The sequence below is a fragment of the Mustela erminea genome, chromosome 16, assembly GCF_009829155.1.
Source record: "Mustela erminea isolate mMusErm1 chromosome 16, mMusErm1.Pri, whole genome shotgun sequence".
Lineage (NCBI taxonomy): Eukaryota > Metazoa > Chordata > Mammalia > Carnivora > Mustelidae > Mustela > Mustela erminea.
The window spans coordinates 49,188,477-49,211,040 of NC_045629.1; the positions used below are offsets into that span (position 1 = coordinate 49,188,477).

General features: G+C 36.3%; 1 protein-coding gene across 2 annotated transcripts in view; it reads right to left on the reverse strand.

Moving 5' to 3' along the window:
* Positions 1-5,683: 5,683 nt before the first annotated feature.
* Positions 5,684-22,564, reverse strand: part of YWHAZ (tyrosine 3-monooxygenase/tryptophan 5-monooxygenase activation protein zeta) — a 30,739-nt gene continuing 13,858 nt past the window's right edge. For both annotated transcript variants that reach the window (XM_032315551.1, XM_032315552.1), the window contains exons 3-6: positions 10,739-10,862; positions 9,904-10,067; positions 9,730-9,825; positions 5,684-6,535 (exon numbers count right to left, since the gene is read on the reverse strand). In XM_032315551.1, the coding sequence (XP_032171442.1) occupies positions 6,476-6,535; positions 9,730-9,825; positions 9,904-10,067; positions 10,739-10,862 (444 nt within the window). In that variant the 3' untranslated portion in view covers positions 5,684-6,475. The remainder of the gene's footprint in view (positions 6,536-9,729; positions 9,826-9,903; positions 10,068-10,738; positions 10,863-22,564) is intronic.

Genomic DNA, 22,564 nt, shown 5'->3' on the forward strand with positions numbered 1-22,564 from the left:
CCCAACAACCATATTTATATTTTATCTAGTACTATTTAAGGATTATGAATAGATTCTGTACTTTCAACTCTCATCATCAGTAGACTTCTCCTACAGAAACCAGTTCAACTCTTGAAGAATCACAGAGGAATGGGAGAAAAAATAGTGAGAATCTTGACTTGGGTTATTCAGGAGGTGGGATAGTTATCTCAGTGATTCAGGACTGAATGCAGTGCATTTCCTCTAAAGGTTTTCCTCCAAAGGTTGAGAAGCACGGAATCTTCAGTCTGAATTCCCTGACGTGTTTTGGCTGCTGGACATAAAATTCTTTAGGCCCTACAAAGATAGGCTACATGCTACCCGAAGTTCTCACAGACTCCCTGCTCCTTCACTTTGGAGACCTGTACTTTTTTCACTTCAGTGTTTCCTGATAAAGTCTTCCTGGCTGTCCTCCTCTGACCAAATCTCCAGGTCTTGTTCCCTGCTTCTCCAGAGTCAAATGGCAGGGACAGTAGGACAATTTTAGGGTGTAATGAATAGGACAGCAATTAACCATCTTGTGGGTTTTACCAAACTTGGTGACTGCTTTTCCTATTTTCTCTCCTGATCTTATTACCATCAAGCAAGCCTTTGACTACTGAATTTATTGGCCCACTGTACCGTTCCCCTTTAGTTCCTTTCCTTTGTGATCTCTAGTGCCCAGAGCTGGATTAAACATAATCCTTGTATTATCCCTGTGCTTGAAAGGATTGCTTTCTAACAAGTATTTGTGAACTCACCATCCCATTCCCACAATGGTCACATTACCTAAAAACTACATTTACTGATGTCATCCTGCCCTAGCTTGTCTTCCTGCTTCTCCAATAGGTAAACTCTGTTCTAAATTTTCTCAGAAGTATTCATGGGAAAGAGGTTTTATCATGTATATGTACGTCTAAGCTTCTTGTTCATTTTTTAACCTAATAAGGATATCATACTGTATTTTCACTAAATATTGATTCATTTTCACTAATGAAGATTATATCATTGGGTAAAATAACTATCTGTTCTTTCAGTGGACATTTGGATTGTTTCATTTTTTGCTTATTTAAATAGAACAGCTGTAAATTTCCTGGTGTACCATGGCAAGTGTTCCAGGAAATACATCCAGGAGAGAATTGCTCAACTATAGGGATGTGAATGTCAACTTTATGAGATAATGCCAAATTATTTTCCAAAGGGATGTAGTAATTAAACTCCCATCAGTACTGGGAGGTCTCAAACCACATCTCCCAACATTTGGGTAAGACCAGACTTTCAAACAGTATTATGTGGGGGTAAAATGGTGGTATCTAACTGTGGTCCTGGCTTGCATTTCCCTGGTTAAACCTCTCTTCACGTATCTACTGGCCATATATTTCCTCCTCCCCAAAAATGCCTGTTCAAAACCTTTGCCCACTTTCCTATTTGTTTATGTATGTATACCAATTTTTAAAGTTATGTACTTTTCTACTCCCAGTTATCTAAATTTTTTATGTAGTTGAATTTATATTGAGGTTTATATATGGAGTCTGAGTTTACATATAATTTTCCTAGTTAGGCTATGCTCATTTTGAGAGATGTTTTCTCACATTTCACATCACATAGGAGAGATCTGATCACCTACATCTTCTGAACATCTGAAGTTTTCACTCTCATTCTTCTGGATTTGATTTTTGTGCATGGCATGATTTAGAAGTGCAAATAGCATTTTCTTAAAGCACAAAAAAAAAACTGGTTACTTTCTTCTCTTGACACAGTTGAAGTTATATGGTACCTACTTCCAAACTGCATCAGTTATTAACATGAAGAACCTGTTAGGACAGGTAATCTTTATCCTTAATTTCCTTGCTTTGGAAATCTGCTGAGCAGAACCACGAACTTGTCTTGCAGACCAACAGTTGTTTTAGAAATAGCCTTTTTTGACTCAAAATGTAATGTCACACTACGTTTTGCCAAATATTGTCTCGCCCCCCCCATAGATTTTGGCAGCAAGGACACTCAGTATTACAGCACAGGGGAGCCTATTTTTTCTTTCTACAGAGTCCCTCACTTGTGAGTGCATGGAAGTTGTCAAGTTCTCTTAACTTGATGCCTTTGCACATGCTAGAACCTCCGTCTGGATCCCATTCAGCCTTGACTCAAAACATAAATCCAAGAAGCCCTTCTTGAACATTCAGAAAAGCGGCTGGCCCAAACCAGCGTTCATTAACAAAAAGTCAAGCACCTACTTAAAATACTGATGGGTTCTAAGGTCTGGAAATTCATACTTAAGTCTTTTAAGAACATTTGACAGGTTAAGCTTGGGCTTTCAGAAATTTCATAGAATGAGCTCGAATATGGAAAAAAGGTATTATCTGGAAATTCATACATAAGTCTATTAAGAACATTTGACAGGTTAAGCTTGGGCTTTCAGATATTTTATAGAATGAGCTCAAATACAGAAAAAAGGTATTATGAAGTGAATCTCTGGCATTACCCAGGGTTGGTAATAGCTGTGCCTAAATATATCCACTTTCAATTTGGTTTCTATATCCAAAAGACACATATGCTTACTTGTCCAGGATGACAGTTAGACATCCTCATAACCTGAGTAATTATGGTAATGATACAGAGCAGGTGCAGATGTCTTCCAGAAAGTTAGCTTATCAAGTCTTGCTATTTCAGTGACTTTCAAGTTCTGAAACACTTGGGGGTTGACAATCATATATAAAGACGACTTAAAAGAATCTAGGTTGAGTAGCATGATTATAATTTGATGTACTCAGCAACATTTTTATTTTTCAAGTTTTCGAAGTCGATCTATTGTGGTGAGATCTTGAATACCATTTTGTCAAGAGTACTCTTTTCCTAGAGGCCTGTTGTGAAGTTTCTTAAAAGTACCTACGCAGACCCAGCAGTATCTTTGTTTTTAGGCCTTTAGAATAAAAGGAGAGCTACAATTAACCAGTAAGACTGTGACTGCTGTTAAGCCACACTACAGAGAATGGAAGAGCAGTTTATTGACATTAATATCACATTCAGAAAAAGATCCAAGTCCTGCCATCTTCCAAGTGCCGTTTCAGTGAGCACCTTAAAACTATAGATGTTTGAATTCCACTGCTTATTTTCCCACATACAAGAAAATAAAGCCATTTGTGGTTCCTTGATCTTTCTCTGCAGGAATGGGTAAGACTCTGAGCACACAGCACCAGTTAGGAAGTTCCTAACACACTGTAGGCTCTCCTGCAGTGATGATGTACTTGCATCCAAATGAAGTGCCATTCTCCCCAATGTAGACCTGAAACTGTTTCAATGATACCGCCACTGCTGGGAAGTCTACAAAATTCTTGGATTTGTACCCATGGCTTTTCACTGTTGGTCAGAATTCCTCAATTACCCAATCAAGGTTTCACTCTCAAACTGAGGTTTAACCACAAATAAGCCAAGACTGCAGATTCCAAATAGGCCATTACTAGTTCCAAATATGTTTTGGGCCATGGCAGGATTACTGACCATTTTGTAGGGAAGACAGGAAGAAAAAAAAATTTTAAGTTAAACTACTTGACATTCTTTTTAATTCTCTTATACTCCCCAATCCCCCCCACCCATATCTATGATCTTTATGGTGTGAAGTAGTAGCAAAACAATTAAATGGAAAAGCTAGGACCGTAAGTCAGAGCTGCAGCCAAGTCCATACTTTCAACTGACCTCAACGGTGGCTCCTCTCTCAAAGGACAACTGTGAAGCGGACATCTTTTTTTTTTTTTAAAACAATCCCGATACTCCACACACAGAAAATACATTATTATATTCTCCAAATTCCTGGAAATATCGTTATATTGACAAAAACAGACATGAAGCCTGGATTTGGGACAATTAAAGAAATGTTATAAAAATTTATTATTCAAATCCCAAGGCAAGAATCTTCCTTCAGTCTATTGGGCACTAGTACGTAGAAACATTAACAGCTAATATTAATGAAGTATTATCACAATTTATTTCAGAATCAAACTAGAAGACTAATGCACATAAATAGGCAAATATGACAAGCTTTAGATTTTATTTATAATTTATACTTGAATGAGATCCATCTCCTCAAGTTTAGCTTAATGCGCCTTAGCTATAAATGATTACTTCATGTCCTTGGCCTGGGGGTCAGGAGAAATGAGTAAAAAAAGAGCCAAGAAAAGGATTATTTTGCCCTAATGCATTAAGAGATTTTTTTCTCCTTGAAAGAAAGACCCCAAGGCCTCCATTGCACTTTTATTTGAATGTAGTATCTGGGGGACAACTGTGCCAAAGGCCTGATATTTCCCAATTTAATCTGAGGTCATAATAAAACAAGCAACAAAACAGTTATTTGGGATTTCCGTTTCTCACCCTTATCATCAAGACTCACTGCCTCCCATCATCAATATTTATTGAGCATTTACAGTGTACTAGGCACAATAGAACATACAGAAAACATTGTCCCTGCTCTTGAGGAGCTTACATTCTAAAAGAAAAAAAAAATACACCTCTTTTAAAATGATATTTTTGTTTGGTGTTTTCTGCAAGGTACTGAGGAAATAGTTTGGGGGTGAGCTTTGGGTGTAACTTAGCCCCATCATTATTTAAAGAGAGGAAGAGGAAGGATTTTAAAGGCAGACAATGACAGACCATTCAGGTAGGTAGGGTTTACAAGGAGATAAACACAATCTCATCAACTAAGGAGAGATCTGCTGCAGTAAATAGGATGAGGGAAATAGTTCGTGGGATGCAAGCAAAGGAAGCAAGGTATCCTTAGACACTGAGTGGAGCCAGAAAGATCATGCGGCCTTTTTTCCAAGTACACACGGCCACCAAGTAGGAATGGTTGGTGACAAGACAGAAGGCTAAAAAAGGTAATCCTGTGCACCTGACAAATAGAATAAAGGATCAAAATTGAAGGCAGGCTATAACAATATCAAGAAATTCTTAAAAACAAAAGTGATTTGGAAGCACAAAACTTAGTTAATGCTACCCAATATCATGATGGGTCAAGAACACTGTGGCTTCCTAAGTTAGAAAATGCCATATACCAAAACTTTAAATGGAACATACTACTTTTTTCCAATCAATCCCGTCTCTGAAAACAAACAAACAAAAAAAGACAAAAACAAAACAAAACTATTTTTTTTTTTTTTTTAGAGGAGAGGAAGAATAAGGGACATGGTTGGGAACAGTAGTAGTTATATTAGTAGTATTTTGTTACGATAAACTTTGTATTTAAACTTGGTAAAAGCCCATTAGCTGCCAAGAGGGAATAAGGAATAAATTTCCAAAAATGTACAATTTCCTTTAGAGAAGTTTCAGAACCAAAAGACTAATTTACATGAAAAGCTGTAGAGAAAGTAGTTGAAAAGTCCATTCATAAAACTTTTATTCCACTTACATGAACTTAATACACGTGTTCTTAACAATTATGCTTGGATTGTTCATGAAAATTTCATAAGACATTAAACAAAGCTAGCCATCATCTGAAGTTATTTCCCTGTTAACTATTTTTTACAGCACATGCATGTTATTAGGCAAGTATCAAAAAAAAAAAAAAATCACAAAAGTAAAACCAAAAAACCCCAAAACAAAAACAAAAATAAAAAAAACCACCCAAACAAAAAAAACTCCCAAACCAAACCAAAAACCCTAAAAAAAAAAAAAAAAGGAAAAAGAGAAAAAGAAAAAGAAAAGTTAAATACATGGGATTTTTATTTTGCTGCTGTGCTTGATACACATAAAGTAATGGATATCAAGCAATTCATTTTTACTGCATCTTTACTTGTACATTTGTTCTTAGGTTGCCTAAAACATTTAAATACAAATAAAAGGAGTGTAGCAAAAATAATGAAAGCAAACAGCAGGTAACTTTACAAATAATGGAATGTGAACCGTTTCTGCCCTTATCCAGAGTAAATTGGGTCACAACTAAAGGAACACTTCTGCAACTGTAATCAAAGGTGTGCACACTGAGAGTTGAGTATTCCACAGATTCTCATGGTTCCATACACGGTATCTACAGAATACCCATTTCTACTACAGCCTCATAAGTGCTCCAAACCTTAAAGTACCCACAAAAACTACACCTGTATCTGGAACCAAGTATCCCTTTTATTCCCTACCAGGACAAACCAATATGTAGGCAGTTTTCTTTGCTTAGACATGGAAGCAGTTTTAACACTGGCCCTTGTGAAGCCACAATGTACCAAAAGTACTATGCCAAACATTTATAACTAGTATAAAAATTCCACATCCCCATATTGGCCACCTCAAGATGAAAACAGATAATTCCCTAAATGTTAACTGGCTCTACTCCCCTAATATTCAACATAAAAACCACATGGGAAATATAGAAATTCAAATAGAAGTAACATAAACCTGTCATAAATCGTAAACAAAAAACTATTTGTGGGACAGCATGGATGACAAATGGTCTACTGTGTAAATTTAGAATGAGGCAGACAAAAAGTTGGAAGGCCGGTTAATTTTCCCCTCCTTCTCCTGCTTCAGCTTCGTCTCCTTGGGTGTCCGATGTCCACAACTGGTAAAAGAAGGAAAGATTTTTCAGCATGTTTCAGTTTGAAAAAAATCTTAATTTGTCATGGTACCAGAATGTAAACACAGCTTTTGCTGAAAGCTTTCTTTAAAAGATCACAGCAATGAAGACAGCTTCAAGATACAGAACACCCTCATTTTCTCCCTAACCTTTGTGTGGTAAACACTGTTAAGTACAAAACAAGTTGTTTTCAACCAAGTTGGATACAAGAAACTTGGTTACCATAGAAAAGAAAGCAAAATAAAAAATACCAAAGTGCTACACAATACTAAGTATTAATAAGCTATGGGAATATCAAACTGCTCTGAATAGCCCCAACACGAGAGATCGATGTATAAGTTTAGTGTATCCAAACTAGAATCTTCTTAATTCAACCCAAGTTCAAGCTCAAGATGACTACTTTCCTTTCATAAAACATTAAGATTCCTACTCCAAAGAAAATCTCACATTCCATGAAATTCGGGAGTGAGGATATCAATCCTGAATTAAATTACAAATTTAGCTTTTCTAATGTTTTTAGCTTAGGAAAACATACCTTTGTGAAACTGGACAGATGAACAGAAAACAGTATGGTCAGAACCCCATCTTATAAGAGGTAAAAACTGAATTGTCCAACAGTGGTAAGACTACAAATTCTATTAATTTTTTTCACTAATGTTAATTTATTGGCAGTAAAAAAAAAAACAAAAACCCTCAAAATTATTTCAGTTTCTTCAAAAATTAGTATTTTTTACAAGTCTTTTAACACAGTCCATTAATGACTTTCAGATGTAATTATAAAAGGGCTACTGCTTATATAATGAAAAATGAAGGGGGAAAAAAAAACCGCAGTAATATTTTTCTAACTCCCAAATCACCCATTAGCTTTATTTATTAACCAAAGAGATCTCTGCCCTGGAAGCAAGACTTCATCCAAGGTCATACATTTAAGCTAAATGACCTTTGCCAGTCTGTGTGTTCCTGTTAAACAGGGGTTTTGTAAAATGAAACTTTTTAACATCTCTTCCCAGTTTTAACCTTCAAGGATTCTTGAATTTTCCATAAATACCTGAAAATACTTGACACATTTTTCTACTAGAGTTGTATGTTGGCAGTATTAGTCAACCAGATTCAATCTCAAATACTAGGTAGTTATGGCAAAATTTCTTAACAGATAAATGATCCAGGGCACCTGAGTGGCTCAGTGGGTTAAGCCTCTGCCTTCGGCTCAGGTCATGGTCTCAGGGTCCTGGGATCGAACCCTGCATCGGGCTCTCCTCAACAGGGAGCCTGCTTCTCCTTCTCTTTCTCCCTGCCTCTCTACCTACTTGTGATATCTGTCTGTCAAATAAATAAATAAAATCTTTAAGTAAAAACCAAACAGATAAATGATCCAATCCACCTATAATAACAGGTGATATTACCAAGGCTTAGAGAAGACACACAGTAACTAGTGATAGAATCAGAATGCAATCTTGGTTTTCTTTTAACCCAGCTGTTGCGAGTATGCTTTTTCATGCTATACTAACCAAAATCAGCTGTAAGTATTTATTTCAGGTCAGGCCCTCTCAGAAAATGATGACAATGTTAATAATTTCTACCTTTTAGGAATGACAACTATCTCATCACTTCAAACCAGAAAATATAAAAATTCTTTATATTAAAAACAGCTAACAAAGTGAAGTGCTTCTTTCATTCGACATAAAAATTCATTCTTTAAGAAACTACAGGTTACTCTCTTGACTAAAACAAAAATCCCCCAAGGTTTTAAGTAGCCTCCAGTTACACATCCTAAAATAATTTTAGGTGTTTAATAGTAACCAAGTACACAATGTGGTTCAAAAAACTCTGATGATAACTCAACACTAGAATACAGACCTGGTTCAGAAAATTGGCAGTGAGTCAGAATAAAGCTGGAAGCAAAATGTATAAAATGATTTACAGTTCTCAAGCTCTACACTGCAAGTCTTCAGGCACTTGATAATTTTTACACCTAAGGCTCAAAACTTCAATTATTTATCTGAAGGAGAATGGGAAAACCTATGGGACTAAAGAGATACAGGTGTAGACTTTATTTGGATCTCAATTCATATAAAAAAACTTTAAAAAAATTTTTTAAAGATTTTATTTTTTTGACAAAGAAAGATCACAAGTAGCCAGAAAGGCAGGCAGAGACAGAGGGGGAAGCAGGCTCCCGGATGAGTAGAGCCTGATGCAGGGCTCAATCCCAGGACTCTGGGATCATGACCTGAGCCGAAGGCAGAAGCTTTAACCCACTGAGCCAACCAGGCGCCCCAAATTTAAAAAAAAAAAAAAACCCTTTTAAAAAAAAATAGACAATTAAAAAAAATGGGGTTCGAGTACTATTTAGATGTACATTATTAAGAATTACTGCCAATTTTTTCTGTGTGTTAATGGCATTGTGGTTCTTTTTCTCGGTCTGGAGAATGTTAAGGATAAGCATGAGATTCCATAACAAGCCTTTTTTTTTTTACTAAGAGGCTAATAACTAGGCAAAACATTTCCAATTGAATTCCACGGAGTATCTGAAATCTTGTAACTGAAGTTACTGATGGGAGTACTACAGCTGTCTAAATATGGAAGCAACTTTATGATCCAGAAAATCACTTTTTAAAAAAAAATTTTATTTGAGACAAAAAATAAGCAAGAGACAGAGAGCATGAACTGGGAGAAATGGGAGGAGAAGCAGGCTATCCGCTGAGAAGGAACGTGACATGGACTTGACCCCAGGATCACAACCTGAATGAGCCAAAGGCATATGCTTAACTGACTGAGCCACCCACATGCCCCAAGAAAACCATTTTTAATGGAAATTAAACATGAAGAGAACTTGCACAGTTTTGATAATAAAAACTATTCTGTGACTAAAATGGACAAATAGAAATAACCAAATTGAAATGGAAAATCAAACAGCCTATGTGATTGGAAGTCCAAAACCATAGCTTACGAAATTATTTTGAGAACTAAAACTCTAACAATAGATACGCAACTAATTAAAGTACACATTTTTGGTCCCTGATCTAGTATTTCAGTTTCTATAAGGCGGTTTTCCTTCATAGTTTTAATAGCAAATACGATTTCATATTCAACACAAGAGTCCAGAAATATTCTTAGTAATAATCTATAAAAGAATGTAATTTCAACCACACTGGCCATTCATGATGCTGTTATGTACTTACTGTCAAGTTGTCTCTCAGTAATTGCATTATTAGCGTGCTGTCTTTGTATGACTCTTCACTTAATGTATCAAGTTCAGCAATGGCTTCATCAAAAGCCTATGATACAAAAAAGGACATGTCAGTGCTCAAATAATAAGGATTACTAAATTTCCAGAAAACAGGTAAAATACGTACTGTCTTTGCAAGAGAGCAAGCTTTCTCCGGGGAGTTCAGAATTTCGTAATAGAACACAGAGAAGTTAAGGGCCAGACCCAATCTGATAGGATGTGTTGGTTGCATTTCCTTTTTGCTGATTTCAAAAGCTTCTTGGTATGCTTGTTGTGACTGATCTACAATCCCTGGAAAATAAAATGTGCCAAAACGTATTGACAATCTGCACTTCCTCTTCACTCCTCAAGCCAGACCTTTAATATCCAATGTATGCTCTGAAATATTAAGCTGTAGCAACCTTGACTGAATGAGGATCTTAAAGATAAAAAATCTTCTCAAAGAACACCACACTAACCATTAGTCAATGTCAATACAAAAACAACTCCTGCGATCATCTCAGAATTATTATATTTTTAATAACTAGTTCACACTGCTCTACAGTTATGCTGTGATCATGATCTTTTAAAATTGTGAGGAAACATTCCTATGCACAAAACTGGTTTTTCAGCAAGCAAGCATTTTAGAATACCAGTATTAGGCAGTAGATACACATTCACAGGACTTTAAAAAAAAGTTAATTACTGAAGCATGTGGGTGACTTTAGCTCAGGTCATGATCTCAGAGTTCTAAGATCAAGCCCAACGTGGAGCCTGCTTAAGATTCTCTCTCCCTCACCTTCTGCCCCTACCTCTCTAAAGAAGAGAAAAGTTAATTACTGCTCTTCTTAGAACTAGTGTTCTAAGCAATTAAACAATCAAAAAAAAAAAAAAACCCCTACAACTGTTTACATTTCAGAGAGACTACTTCCATACTATGTTATTTTATAGAAGTTCAACAAACATGTTGAAAAACAGTTTACCTTTCTTGTCATCACCAGCAGCAACCTCTGCCAAGTAACGGTAGTAGTCTCCTTTCATTTTCAAATAGAAGACTTTGCTCTCTGCTTGTGAAGCATTGGGGATCAAAAACTTTTCCAAAAGAGACTTTGGAAGAAAAGAAACAGTCACAGTAAGAAGAAAATACTTACAAGACTGAATAAAAAAAAATAATAATAAAAATCCTCATTTCAAAAAAAAAAAAAAAAAATCCTCATTTCTTAACAGCATATTGTAATACAGCCTAAGTATTCTAATACCCAATATAAAATTCTAATACCCAATTATTGCCAGTACTACAATAGTTGACTGCAGTAGACTCATGAATTTGTAGTTTAAAAGCAGAATGCTTTGGATAGCAATACTTAAAAAGTGAAGTTAAGGTAGAGTTCATTACTTAAGGACACATTTTGAGTATGTGACTACCCTGCACAGTGCTATCTATCTACATCCTGATAACGACCATATGCTTCAGTGAATGTGAAACAGTGACAGCTCCTAACAAGCTTTTTCTAACAAGATGACAAACTTTCCATTTTTAAGGTAGTCATTAGGATGGAAAGCACACAAGAGATTAAACTTCTCAGACTCTGGAGGATTATGCCTCAAGCAAAAACCAATAATGTAAGAGATACTACCAGAGTCCCAAACCGAGAAAGCAGAATAAAATTAACTTTATTTAGAAGAACACAATTCAAGCAAAGCCACAAGAGGTAAAAAGTTGTTTGAAGTTTCACTGTTCCTAATTAAAGTAAGACGGTGGTATGGGGCACCTGGGTGACTCAGCTGGTTAAGCACTGCACTCCTGGTTTTGGCTTAGGTCCTGATCTCAGGATGGTGAGAGTCAGCCTTGCACCAGGCTCCCACTTAGCAGGGGGCCTGCTGGAGATTCTCTCCCTCACCTTAACCCTGCTCGCTCTCTCCCTCTCTCTCAAATAAATAAATCGGGGGGGGGGGGGGCGGGCGGAGACAGTGCTAGATAGGTTTATAAGAGAAACAGATCTGAAAAGTGAACCTTTAATTTCCTTAAAGTGATTTTTAGCTAATAAAATGCACATTTACAGATCACACCAGCTGAAGTTTCATCATGTATAATTTTGTTTGAAACTATTAACAATCTAAACTAATTTAAATCCTAACAAGCTAGTTAGTAATAATTACATTCTACAATTGGTTTAAAGCAAAAAAAAATCAGATCATTGTATTAAGGGGAGAAGGTACTATAAACTAGTGGGTTTTTTTTAAGAGGGAAAAAGAATTACAGTAGTACAATTAGGCAAATGTTAATAAAAATACTCAAATAACAAAATCATTCTCACCACCCCAAATTTTCCTCCTAGCTAAACACACCCCAGGAATCAAGGTGAAATCAGTTTTCAACTGGGCTTAGTCCCAAACTAGTCTATTTTTACAAGAAGAGTTTTCGAATTCTTGATTTCTATCTTTCTGGCAGTTATGCAGCAGTTTTAGTCTACTTTTATACAAAACAGTTTGAAGCTACAGATACCACATGAAATGGGTAGGGGCCAACATGGCAGTAAGGCCAAGCTGCACTGCATTACTGGAAGTGGTTCAAGGTAAGAAGTCAAAGTACTATGTTTCCTGTGGTTACTAACCAATATCTGAAACTAGTGGCCTAAAATCAGATGAACACTTTGGTTAGGATAACAAAAACTTCATATTACACCATACCCATACCTTCTTATTCAAAGACCTATCAGCTGCAAGTGCTTTGTCCTTTGAACACCACGCTCTTTAGGACATAAGCACTTTGAACACTGACTATGGCGGCTCTTTTGGGATCTGCCTAAAAAACAAAACACAGTGGGGCACCTGGGTGGCTCAGTCGTTAAGCACCTGCTTTTAGCTCAGGTCATGATCCCAGGGTCCTGGGATCGAGCCCCACATCGCGATCCCTGCTCAGCAAGAAGTCTGCTTCTCCCTCTCCCACTCCCCCTGCTCTTGTTCCCTCTTGCTATCTGTCAAATAAATAAGTCTTACAAAATAATAATAAAAAAGAGAACATAGTTCCGTTTAATATAATAAGTGGATTTTTCACTTAAGTGAGTATCAATTTTTCACTTAAACAAATGAGTAGGTCTTTTCAAGTTTTATATCCTAATACAAATACATTATTCATTCAACTATGGAAAATGGTATAGCCTAATGGGTTTGGAGTCAGTCTAGGTTTAAATGGTGGCATTCCAGAAGACAAAGGGTAAATTCTATTTCTGACTAGCTAAGGTAAAGCTCAGACTACAAAGTCTAACTAAAGAAAAAGTATAATGTGATTAACCAGAATTCACAAATAATTTCATACAGCAAGAGAATAATACATAAATTTAAAGAAGGCTCCATATACAAGTCTCTGGCTCATTCACATATGTAAGATTATATACTAAAATATCTTCAAATAAAACAACTAACAATAACTAAGCCCAACCATGAAAGTTATTTTTCACCTATGCATTTCTATTTCATATTTTACTACTTCAATGTATTTTTCACATTCACTTAATTCTCTAAATACTTAAATGCCTATGCTAGACACTGAGAATATAATGGTGAATAAGATTATCTCTAACTTTGTCCATAAGTGGTCTAGCAAGGAAGAAAAATGAAACTGAGAATAACATTGCCTACTCACGTCCTTCACTTTTCAATGACTAACCCATTTTATGTCAAGAGGAAGACCACAAACAGGTGCAGTCAAGAGTCAATCACTTAAGATGTAAAACTTTAAAGTACACAACTTGTAGAAGTTACTAAGGCAAGGTGACAAGAAATGTTACAACCCATCCTTGGTAACCCATCTTTTTTTTTTTTAGTAACCCATCTTTTATGAGAACTAATTCTGTATCCTTAGTAACACTGTTATTACACTATAGTAACTCACAAGGAAAATTTTTTAAACAGTAGTTGAGCACCTCACCCCCCAAAGTGAACACTGCGTAAGCCCTAACACCGAAAACAAGAGCAAAAGCAACTTTAAAAAATATTAACCAGAAATTACAAGTAATAGGAAGGCAAGACCTTCCTTGGCAAGTAACCAAGCAGCTTACTGCCCCACCAATAGACTAAAAGGACCAAGAATTAAGTATCAACAGTGGCAAACAAATGTTTCTAGTAAATGCTGACTACAAGATGAGAAAGCAAGCTCATTAAACTGTAACACTACAAATACATGAAGTTCTTAGTATGTTAGTTATACCTCAATAAAGCTGTTCAAGTAAAAAGCTGAGAACAGGATAAATGGCATACTTTTGTCTATCACATCTTCTGATGTCATACCACTAAGAACCATTAAAACTTAAACACAAGAAGACAAACTAGATATTAAAGATTAAATAAAGGGCTAACACTTGGTTCAGCAGACTAGGAAAAAAACGGTCTCCAAAGACAGGCTCCACTAATTCCCCTGCCGTCCCTGTCCACATATGCCACTCCTCCTCCTGTCAAGATACAGAATTCACTTCCTTTCTCCTGAGTTGGGGCTAACTTTCATGACTTGCTTTGACCAAGAGAATGCAGTGGAAGGGACGGAGTTCCATTTCTGAACCTTAAGAGGACAGGCAGCCTCCCCTTTTGCTTTTGGAACTCTAGGCCAGCATATAAAAAGTCAAACTACCCTGCTAGCCCCAGGTATATGATGTATCAGGTAACACCATTAGGATATTTCAGCCCCAGCCAAATGCAGCATGAGTGACTCCAGCCAATACCACGCGTAGAGCTGCAGTTGAGGCAAACCAGAGGATCATAAAAAAGAATAAATCAGTTTTAAGTTACTATGTTTTGAATGGTCATCCAGCAACAGACAAAAGTTTACAAAGCTATTTCAATAATAAAGATGACACTTCCAATATTTAAATTATTTAATTTGATCCTTTCATAATCCCACCCATGAGATAAACTAAAGTACCCTACAGAAGAAAATGGGTCCCAGCTACGTTATGCAATGTGCTCAAAACCACAACTAATGTGCGAAGGTAAAACTCCAACTAGGCCATTTGACCTGTACTACTATAATTACGCATTTTTTTCTGCCCCAATAGAGTGCTATGCCTACTAAAAAGGATAATGTGATTCTAAGACATTACTAATACAATTAGGAATCAAAATTAAGGAAAATGTTTCAGTTCTATAATGTACTAATGAGACCAAATCTACAGTATATTGCTTCTTCAAAAAAATGTATTAAGACAGGCATTCACAAACTGGAGAAGATCCAGGAAAGCAAGCAAGAATGGTAGAGAAGCTAGAAACTTTAAATGATGGTTCTAGAAAAGACTAGTTAAGTTTAGCAAGAGACAGATTTCTGCTCATTAAGAAGAGATTTGTATGAGTGGTCCAAACTTGGAATAAGCCACCTAGTCAAAATAGTTCCATCTATTCTTAGAGATTTTAAGGAAAAATAAGGTGATCACTTGGGGGTATTTTACAGAGATTCGCACATCTCTATAAATTTCATTCAACTCTAACATAAGATATGGAAGAGATAGAGTTTATTCAATTAAGTTAGTTTTAGTACTAAAGAGGTGATTAAGTATGTTAATTTGTCAAACTGACCAAAGAGAAATAAAAGCTACATTTTCCAGATTTAGAAGCCGCAGAAAAGACCCAAATGTAGGGAAAAGACCAAGATAGAAAGAATAAGAAGAAAATGAAAAAAGGAAGCAGCATTTACCAGAAAGCAGCAGTGACAAGGAAAAAACTGGAGGTGAACAAACTTAAAAGTCAAATGGAAGACAGGACCAATAGTAGCTATTTTCAAAATATACAGAAGCTTAAGAGAATATCCTACTAAATACATAATGCAACCTTCTAATAAGTTTCATTCATCTATTATAGTATAATGAAAGTGATTACTCTGGGCAACATAGTATTATGTAAGTGATAGATGAGATATTACAACTTCCAACCATGAAAGAAAGGGTAAACTGACCACTGATGTACTTCCATTTACAAAATTCTTCATATAACACAGTACATTAACTTTCTAAGACAAATGTAATTAAAATGGAAAAGGATATTTAAGTCAAACACAAAATTAAAGAACATCTTACACTCAAACCCTAAGGCTACGTAATCTGTATGAATCTTGCTAAAATATAATTTGATCTAAAAATTCACAGTATTGCCTCGGTAATTTAAAAAATCTGCTTTTAATGACAACCACTGTATTTTAAAGATGCCATGGCCAACATGTGCAAAAATATCTATGATTAATTTGCAGAATTAGAGTTAATTAACACATATTCTGACCTTATGCAGTAGTCAACCTAATAAGGTAAAGTGGGACAGGAAGCAGAAAGATGCTACTAGAAGCCCATATCCACATCTTTCTGTAAATGGTTCATAATCCAATGCTAAATGTTATGTTCTTGAGAAGGCACTGAAATTTAATCTAATCAATCAATAAATTATGTGACCCTTGAGATCTTAAGAGGTAAGAGTTTTCTCTTTACAGATACAATTAACTTCTTAGGTTGTAAAAACACTTAAGATATATGGGGTCAAGTAATGATCCCCCCTCAACCTGTCAATTTACCAAAGCAGAATATATAAGCAAGTTTCTAACACATGCTTTGATCAAAGGATGAGCGTATTACATACCATCAATGCTTTGACTGTGGAATATGACTGCCCTTCCTGGGGTAGGTTCAACCTGCCTTCATTAACAAAAACTTCAACATTCAATCCTGACTGTCGTCAAATATTTCTAATAAAAGGTTTATAAACTGAAAAACCTATCTCTATTCTACTGATACATCGTTATTATTGGTTCTTTAGTATGATTCCAGTCTGAAATTAAGAGGAAGAGTAAAATATCAAAACTTCAGGCAACAATTGGACTAGAAGCCACACAGATCATCAAAACTACTACCGGAATTGGTGCAAGACCCTAACCTCTAGGTATCCAAGCATTTCCTAGAACATCAGCTTGGTGTAATAAAGCATAAACTCTAAAATCAGACAGATTCTGAATGCCTTGCTCATCATTAATTTTGAGATACTGGGCAAATTTCTATCTCAGAGCTTATCTATAAAACTAAATGAAAATTTATATAAAATGATCTACATGAACTACTTCAAAAGGCTGCTATGAGGTTTAAATGACAGTGTAAACAGAAGAGCACCAATCACAGTTCCTGAGAGCAGGCACTCTATTCAGATATAACAGATGAGATTTTGACATTCAAATAATCTCATTTTAACACTCTGAGTTCAATAATCTAAATTTGTGTAACTATTAAGGGGGTGAAATAACATGCAAAGAGCTTTCATTTTAAAGCAGTACTGTCATATCAAAGGAAAGGTATCAGGGTGCCTGGGTGGCTCAATGGGTTAAAGCCTCTGCCTTCAGCTAGGGTCATGGTCCTGGGGTCCTGGGATCATGCCCCGCATAAGGCTTTCTGCTCAGTGGGGAGTCTGCTTCCCTGTCAGTCTCTGCCTGCCTCTTTGCCTATTTGTGGTCTCTATCAAATAAATAAATAAAATCTTTTTTTTTTTTAAGGGAAGGTATCGTTTTCCTTAATTATTCTTTTTATAGCGGACTTGTAAAAAACTATGGAGACAGCCTGCCTACTGCCTAAAGTCAAATCCCAGTTCACTGCTTACTACCTGCATCACCTTGACAAAGTTCTGAAATCTCCCTGGGCCTCAGATTTCTCAACTGTAAAACTATTAGTAGATATAATATACAAAGGTGTTGAGAGGATTACATAAGTTAATATACAGAAAGCATTTAGAAGAGAGCAAGAAGGGATACCCTTTGGAGGACAGAACAGTATAATCTGATCCAGCATTCTCCAACTATTTTCTTTCAAGTATTGTCTAAACTAATCAAGTATAAGTTATCAAAGGAAATACTTGGACTACAGATAATTAACTTTAAAATGACACCTTAACCAGCCAACCCAGAAACCCACCTTAGTTCCAGACTCCCTTCCTTTCAGGTGCTCTATTTCCTTATGTTTCAAAAATGCTAACTTACTCCTCCCAACCACAGTACTTACTACTGCTCTCTGAACTTACACTTTTGGGGTACCTGGGTAGCTCAGTCAGTTAAGCATCTGCCTTCAGCTCAAGTCACGATCCCAGGCTCCTGGGACTGAGTTCCGCATTGGGCTCCCCGCTCCTCCCTCTCCCTCTGCGTCTGCCTGCTGCTCCCCTTGCTTGGGCATTCTCTCTCGAAATAAATAAATAAAATCTTTTAAAAAATTAAAAAATAAATAGATACATGTTCTGGGAAAAAAACTAAGTAATAACAACAGCCTCCTAATTTAAGGTTTAAAGACTTTTGGTTTTAGGACTGCTTTATACTCATTAAGAAAATTTGGAAAGCTGTCAAGATCATGGAAGTGAATAGGAGTTTTCCAAAATTCTTATTTATGCTTCAAAGCTTAACTTTTATCACTGGTCACAAATACCATTTGTTTTCATTAAAATGACAAGCTCACTCCTTCATTTTCTAGATGTCTGCCAAATACTCAAAGTATGAATAACCAGCTTGCCTGTCATTCTTTGAAGAGTGTTCTGTCGGGGGAAATAAGGGAGCAGCTAGTTAAGCTCATGATTCAAATAATCACAAAAACTTTTCCTTGGGGCACCTGGGTGGCTCGGTGGGTTGAGGCCTCTGCCTTCAACTCAGGTCATGATCCCGGGGTCCTGGGGTCAAGCCCCACATCGGGCTCTCTGCTCAGCGGGGAGCTGCTTCCCTCTCTCTCTCTGCCTGCCTCTCTGCCTACTTGTGATCTCTGTCAAATAAATAAATGAAATCTTTAAAATAAATAAATAAATAAAATAACAACCCCCCCCCAAAATTTCCTGGAAATAACTCCTAGACTTCCCATTATGCCTCAGAATACTAAAGAGATATCTACATAAGGGCTAGTAATGATTTTATAGCTTCAAGAACAGTAAGTAAAGCCAGTATTTACCCCCCACCCCGGCCAAACTAGATGGGTGATGGTGAGGGATATATAAATTATTAATACAATATGGTGCCACTATCTTTATTAGTATTGGGACCAGCAGTTTTTCCATCAGTCCTAATGTCCACACAGTGGAGTCACTGGTGACTCAGTATTATCATGAAGATAATTGTGACCTCACAGACCCCCTCTACAAGGAGCCTACGCATCACTCTTAAGAACTATTGATTTAAAGTTATCTGTGTTAAAATACCATCCACCTTTCAATATCCCAGCTCTAATTCAACATTCTCCCTAAAGCTAATTCTCAAAACTATCCAGTTAAGGCCTTCATTTTCTATACCTCTAGTGTTAAGTGATTTTTTTTTTAAGGTTTTTTTTTAAGATTTTATTTATTTATTTGACAGACAGAGATCACAAGTAGGCAGAGAGGCAGGCAGAGAGAGAGGAGGAAGCAGGCTCCCTGCTGAGCAGAGAGCCCGATGTGGGACTCGATCCCAAGACCCTAAGATCATGACCTGAGCCGAAGGCAGCGGCTTAACCCACTGAGCCACCCAGGCGCCCCTTTTTTAAGGTTTTATTTAAAGATAGAGCAAGCAAGCAAATGAGCAAACAAGCACAAGCAGAGACTGGAGCAGAGGGAAAGGGACAAGGAGAGACTGCACTGAGCAGAGCCCAACACGGGGCTCAATCCCACAACCCTAAGATCATGATCTGAGCTGAAATTCAGAGTTTGATGCTTAACCAAATGAGACATCTAGGTGCCCCAAGAGCTTTTAATTAAAGAAAAAAAGGAAATATCCTACTTCTTTCAATAGACTAAATAAATTATATGACACCCACATATAACACTATAAAACATTAAAAAAAAAAACGAGGTGTGTGTCAGTATGGAATGAAGCGTAAGACACACACCGAAGTGCATGTATGTGTGCAAGTCCGTGTATGCACAACTTACAGAATTATTTTCCGGGTGGGGGGGGTGTTCCTTGGTTTTGTTTCTTATTTTTAAGCAATCCCTACACCCAACATGGGGCTTGAGCTTACAACTCTAAAATCAAGAGTCCCATACTCCACTGAGTCAGCCAGGTGCCCTCAGAATACTTTGTGTATAAATACTAACTCATGAGTCTTCTTCAAGGATAGAATTGTTTGCATAGGAACCATAAATTCCCAGAAGGATAAAAATAGGACTAGGACTAAAACAGATTACCTCTGAGCAGGCAGGACAAAAATCATAAATCTTTATTTTTTTTACTTCGTATCCTATGTGCTCTGTAACACCTAAATTATTATCCAGAGTCATTATAATTTAAAATAAAAAAAATTTAATTTTATACCTTCAACTTTTCACATACATATCTATTCTTAACCTACTTCTAGGCTCTTTAAAGACTCAAGTTTTATACATATTAAGCACTTAAATATTAAATCCCTAGGCTGAATTACATATGCATAGTTCAAACAGCTTCACTTTGATAAAACAGAAGAAACCTAGAATAATCTTGAGTAAAGGAGGAAATAAACTGAGTTTAGCAACCTGAAAACTATCAAGAGTTGATCATCTCACTGAACTTCTAGTTAAAATATGAAAGACATTTTATATGTCTATCATTGGTATAATACCAATTCTTAAGGTTAGTATTATACCTTAGATCATGATTACTCTGCAAAAAAACCCAATAAACCAAAAAAACTATATTGTCCTCTCTGAAGACTTAAGACATTGCTCAAAAATGACGTTTCTGGGGGTGACTGGATGGCTCAGTGGGTTAAGCCCCTGCCTTCAGCACATGTCATGATCTTAGGGTCCTCGGAGTGAGCCCCGCACTGGGTTTTCTGCTCAGCAGGGAGCCTGCTCCCCCCAACCCCCTGATGCTCTGCCTACTTGTGATCTCTCTCTGCCAAATAAATAAAATCTTTAAAAAAAAAAGACATGTTTCTCTTTCTTATGATTTTCTTAATAACACTGTATTTTCTCTAGTTTAAGAATACATTGTACAAAACATATAGCATACTAAACATGTGTTAAAAGACTGTTTATGTTATTGGTAAAGCTTCCAGTCAACAGCAGTCTGTTAGTTTTTGGGGAGTTACACAATTTTTAACTGCATTGGGGGTGGTCTGCACCTCAACCCCCACATCATTCAAGGGCCAACTATATCCAGAAATAGCAGCCAAGGGGCAGGCTAGGTACATATATATCCTAATATGCTTGCAGGACCCCTGGATAAGCTCCAGGGTTCTATGTGATAACCCTGAAGGACACTAAGAGGGACAAAAATCCAGAGAGAAAGTCTTCCTGCTTTTCACTCCCACATTAATTTCAAAACCAAATTTTATTCCAGGGAAACTTCTCTAATGCACTTCCTATCCCACCGCTATTCCTTAGTTTTTCTTTAAATTCAAGTTTACTTTTTCTTCCTTTCTTTCCTAAATGAGAATCAGAATTTATAGACAAAGGGTCCTTAGACTAAGCTCTAAAAATCAACGAACACCCGTTATCAAGTATTTATACATTTATTCAGCCCTAAAGAACAGGGACTATGCACTTCAATTAAATCACTGGCCTATGTGCTGTGATCTGGGCTTGCCAATTAGAATACATGAAGCCAGCTAGCTAATGAACTATGTATTTCAAAGTAAAATTACAAGTTATAGAACAGAGATATCTTCCCCTCTTCAAAGAAGAATCCATCAGAAAATGACATAATCCATTCAGAAAGTACTTTGGCAAAATACATTCAGTTCATAACCTTTGACAGAACAATCATACAACAGGGCATTTATCTTTAAAAATTTCAACTGATTTCTACAAGTCCTCAGTGGTTTAAATAAGTATCCTATCTAGATACAGGACAGTATGATATATCTCCTAGAGGGCACAATTATCACTTCTAGGAAATGGAATTCTTCCTCAAATGCACAATCTGAATTAGAAGAACTCACCAGAGAAATCCAAACTGAGGGACAGTCAACAAAATTAAGACCAGTACAGTGAACCAGGAGGTTATAAGTGGTATGGCCTGTGAATAAACTGTATAGGTTATAGAGTTTATTTCATCAGTTATTTTACAAAATGCTAATTTTGACAATTATACTGTGGTTATATAGGACATGCTAATATTTAGGGAGTCAGGTAAAGGGTATATATCTTTTCCCTAAGTTTGGAATTATTTCAAAATCGAAAGTTCAAAATAGTTTAACTGGTTAGAAAGAATTTAACTAACACAGGTTAAAAAAAAGTTATTTTTCCTTTTGGTTATTTAATATTATATAAAAATAAGTTAAAAAAATTCTTTCTAAGAGTGACTACTTTTAAAACATGACAATACCAGTGAGTTTGTTCTCCACCTTTATATCCCTTTTTGCTAGTGTTTTTCAGACTTCTTACTGGATTGGTAAAAAGTTGTATTTAGGAGAGAAAAAGCTCAAAAACAAGTGCTGATACATCTGTAAACAAAAATATGAGGGATAGAAAGCAGGCTCCCACTTTTTCTTAAAAAGTATTCCCCTAATAATGCTAAATTTAATTTCTATTAAAATAAATATACATAAAATGTCTTTAGCAAATAGTAAATAGCCCCTGAATATCAAAGCAAAAGAACCCATAGTGAGACATTTATAGACTGCAATTTGAAAATATACCTAGAGGATGTCTCCTTTGACTTAACCTCACCAAATATGTGAATGGGAAAGATCAAGCTTCCATAACCCATTCCTGTTTTAGACTGTACTACCATGGCCCTCTTCCATGAAAACGAATAGAGAGAGGTTAGGATACAGATATTCTACTTCATACAAATCATGCATGAAAAATGCCAGTGGTTAAAAGAAAAAAAGGGGGCAGGAAGCTGAGGCACAAAGGCTTTCACA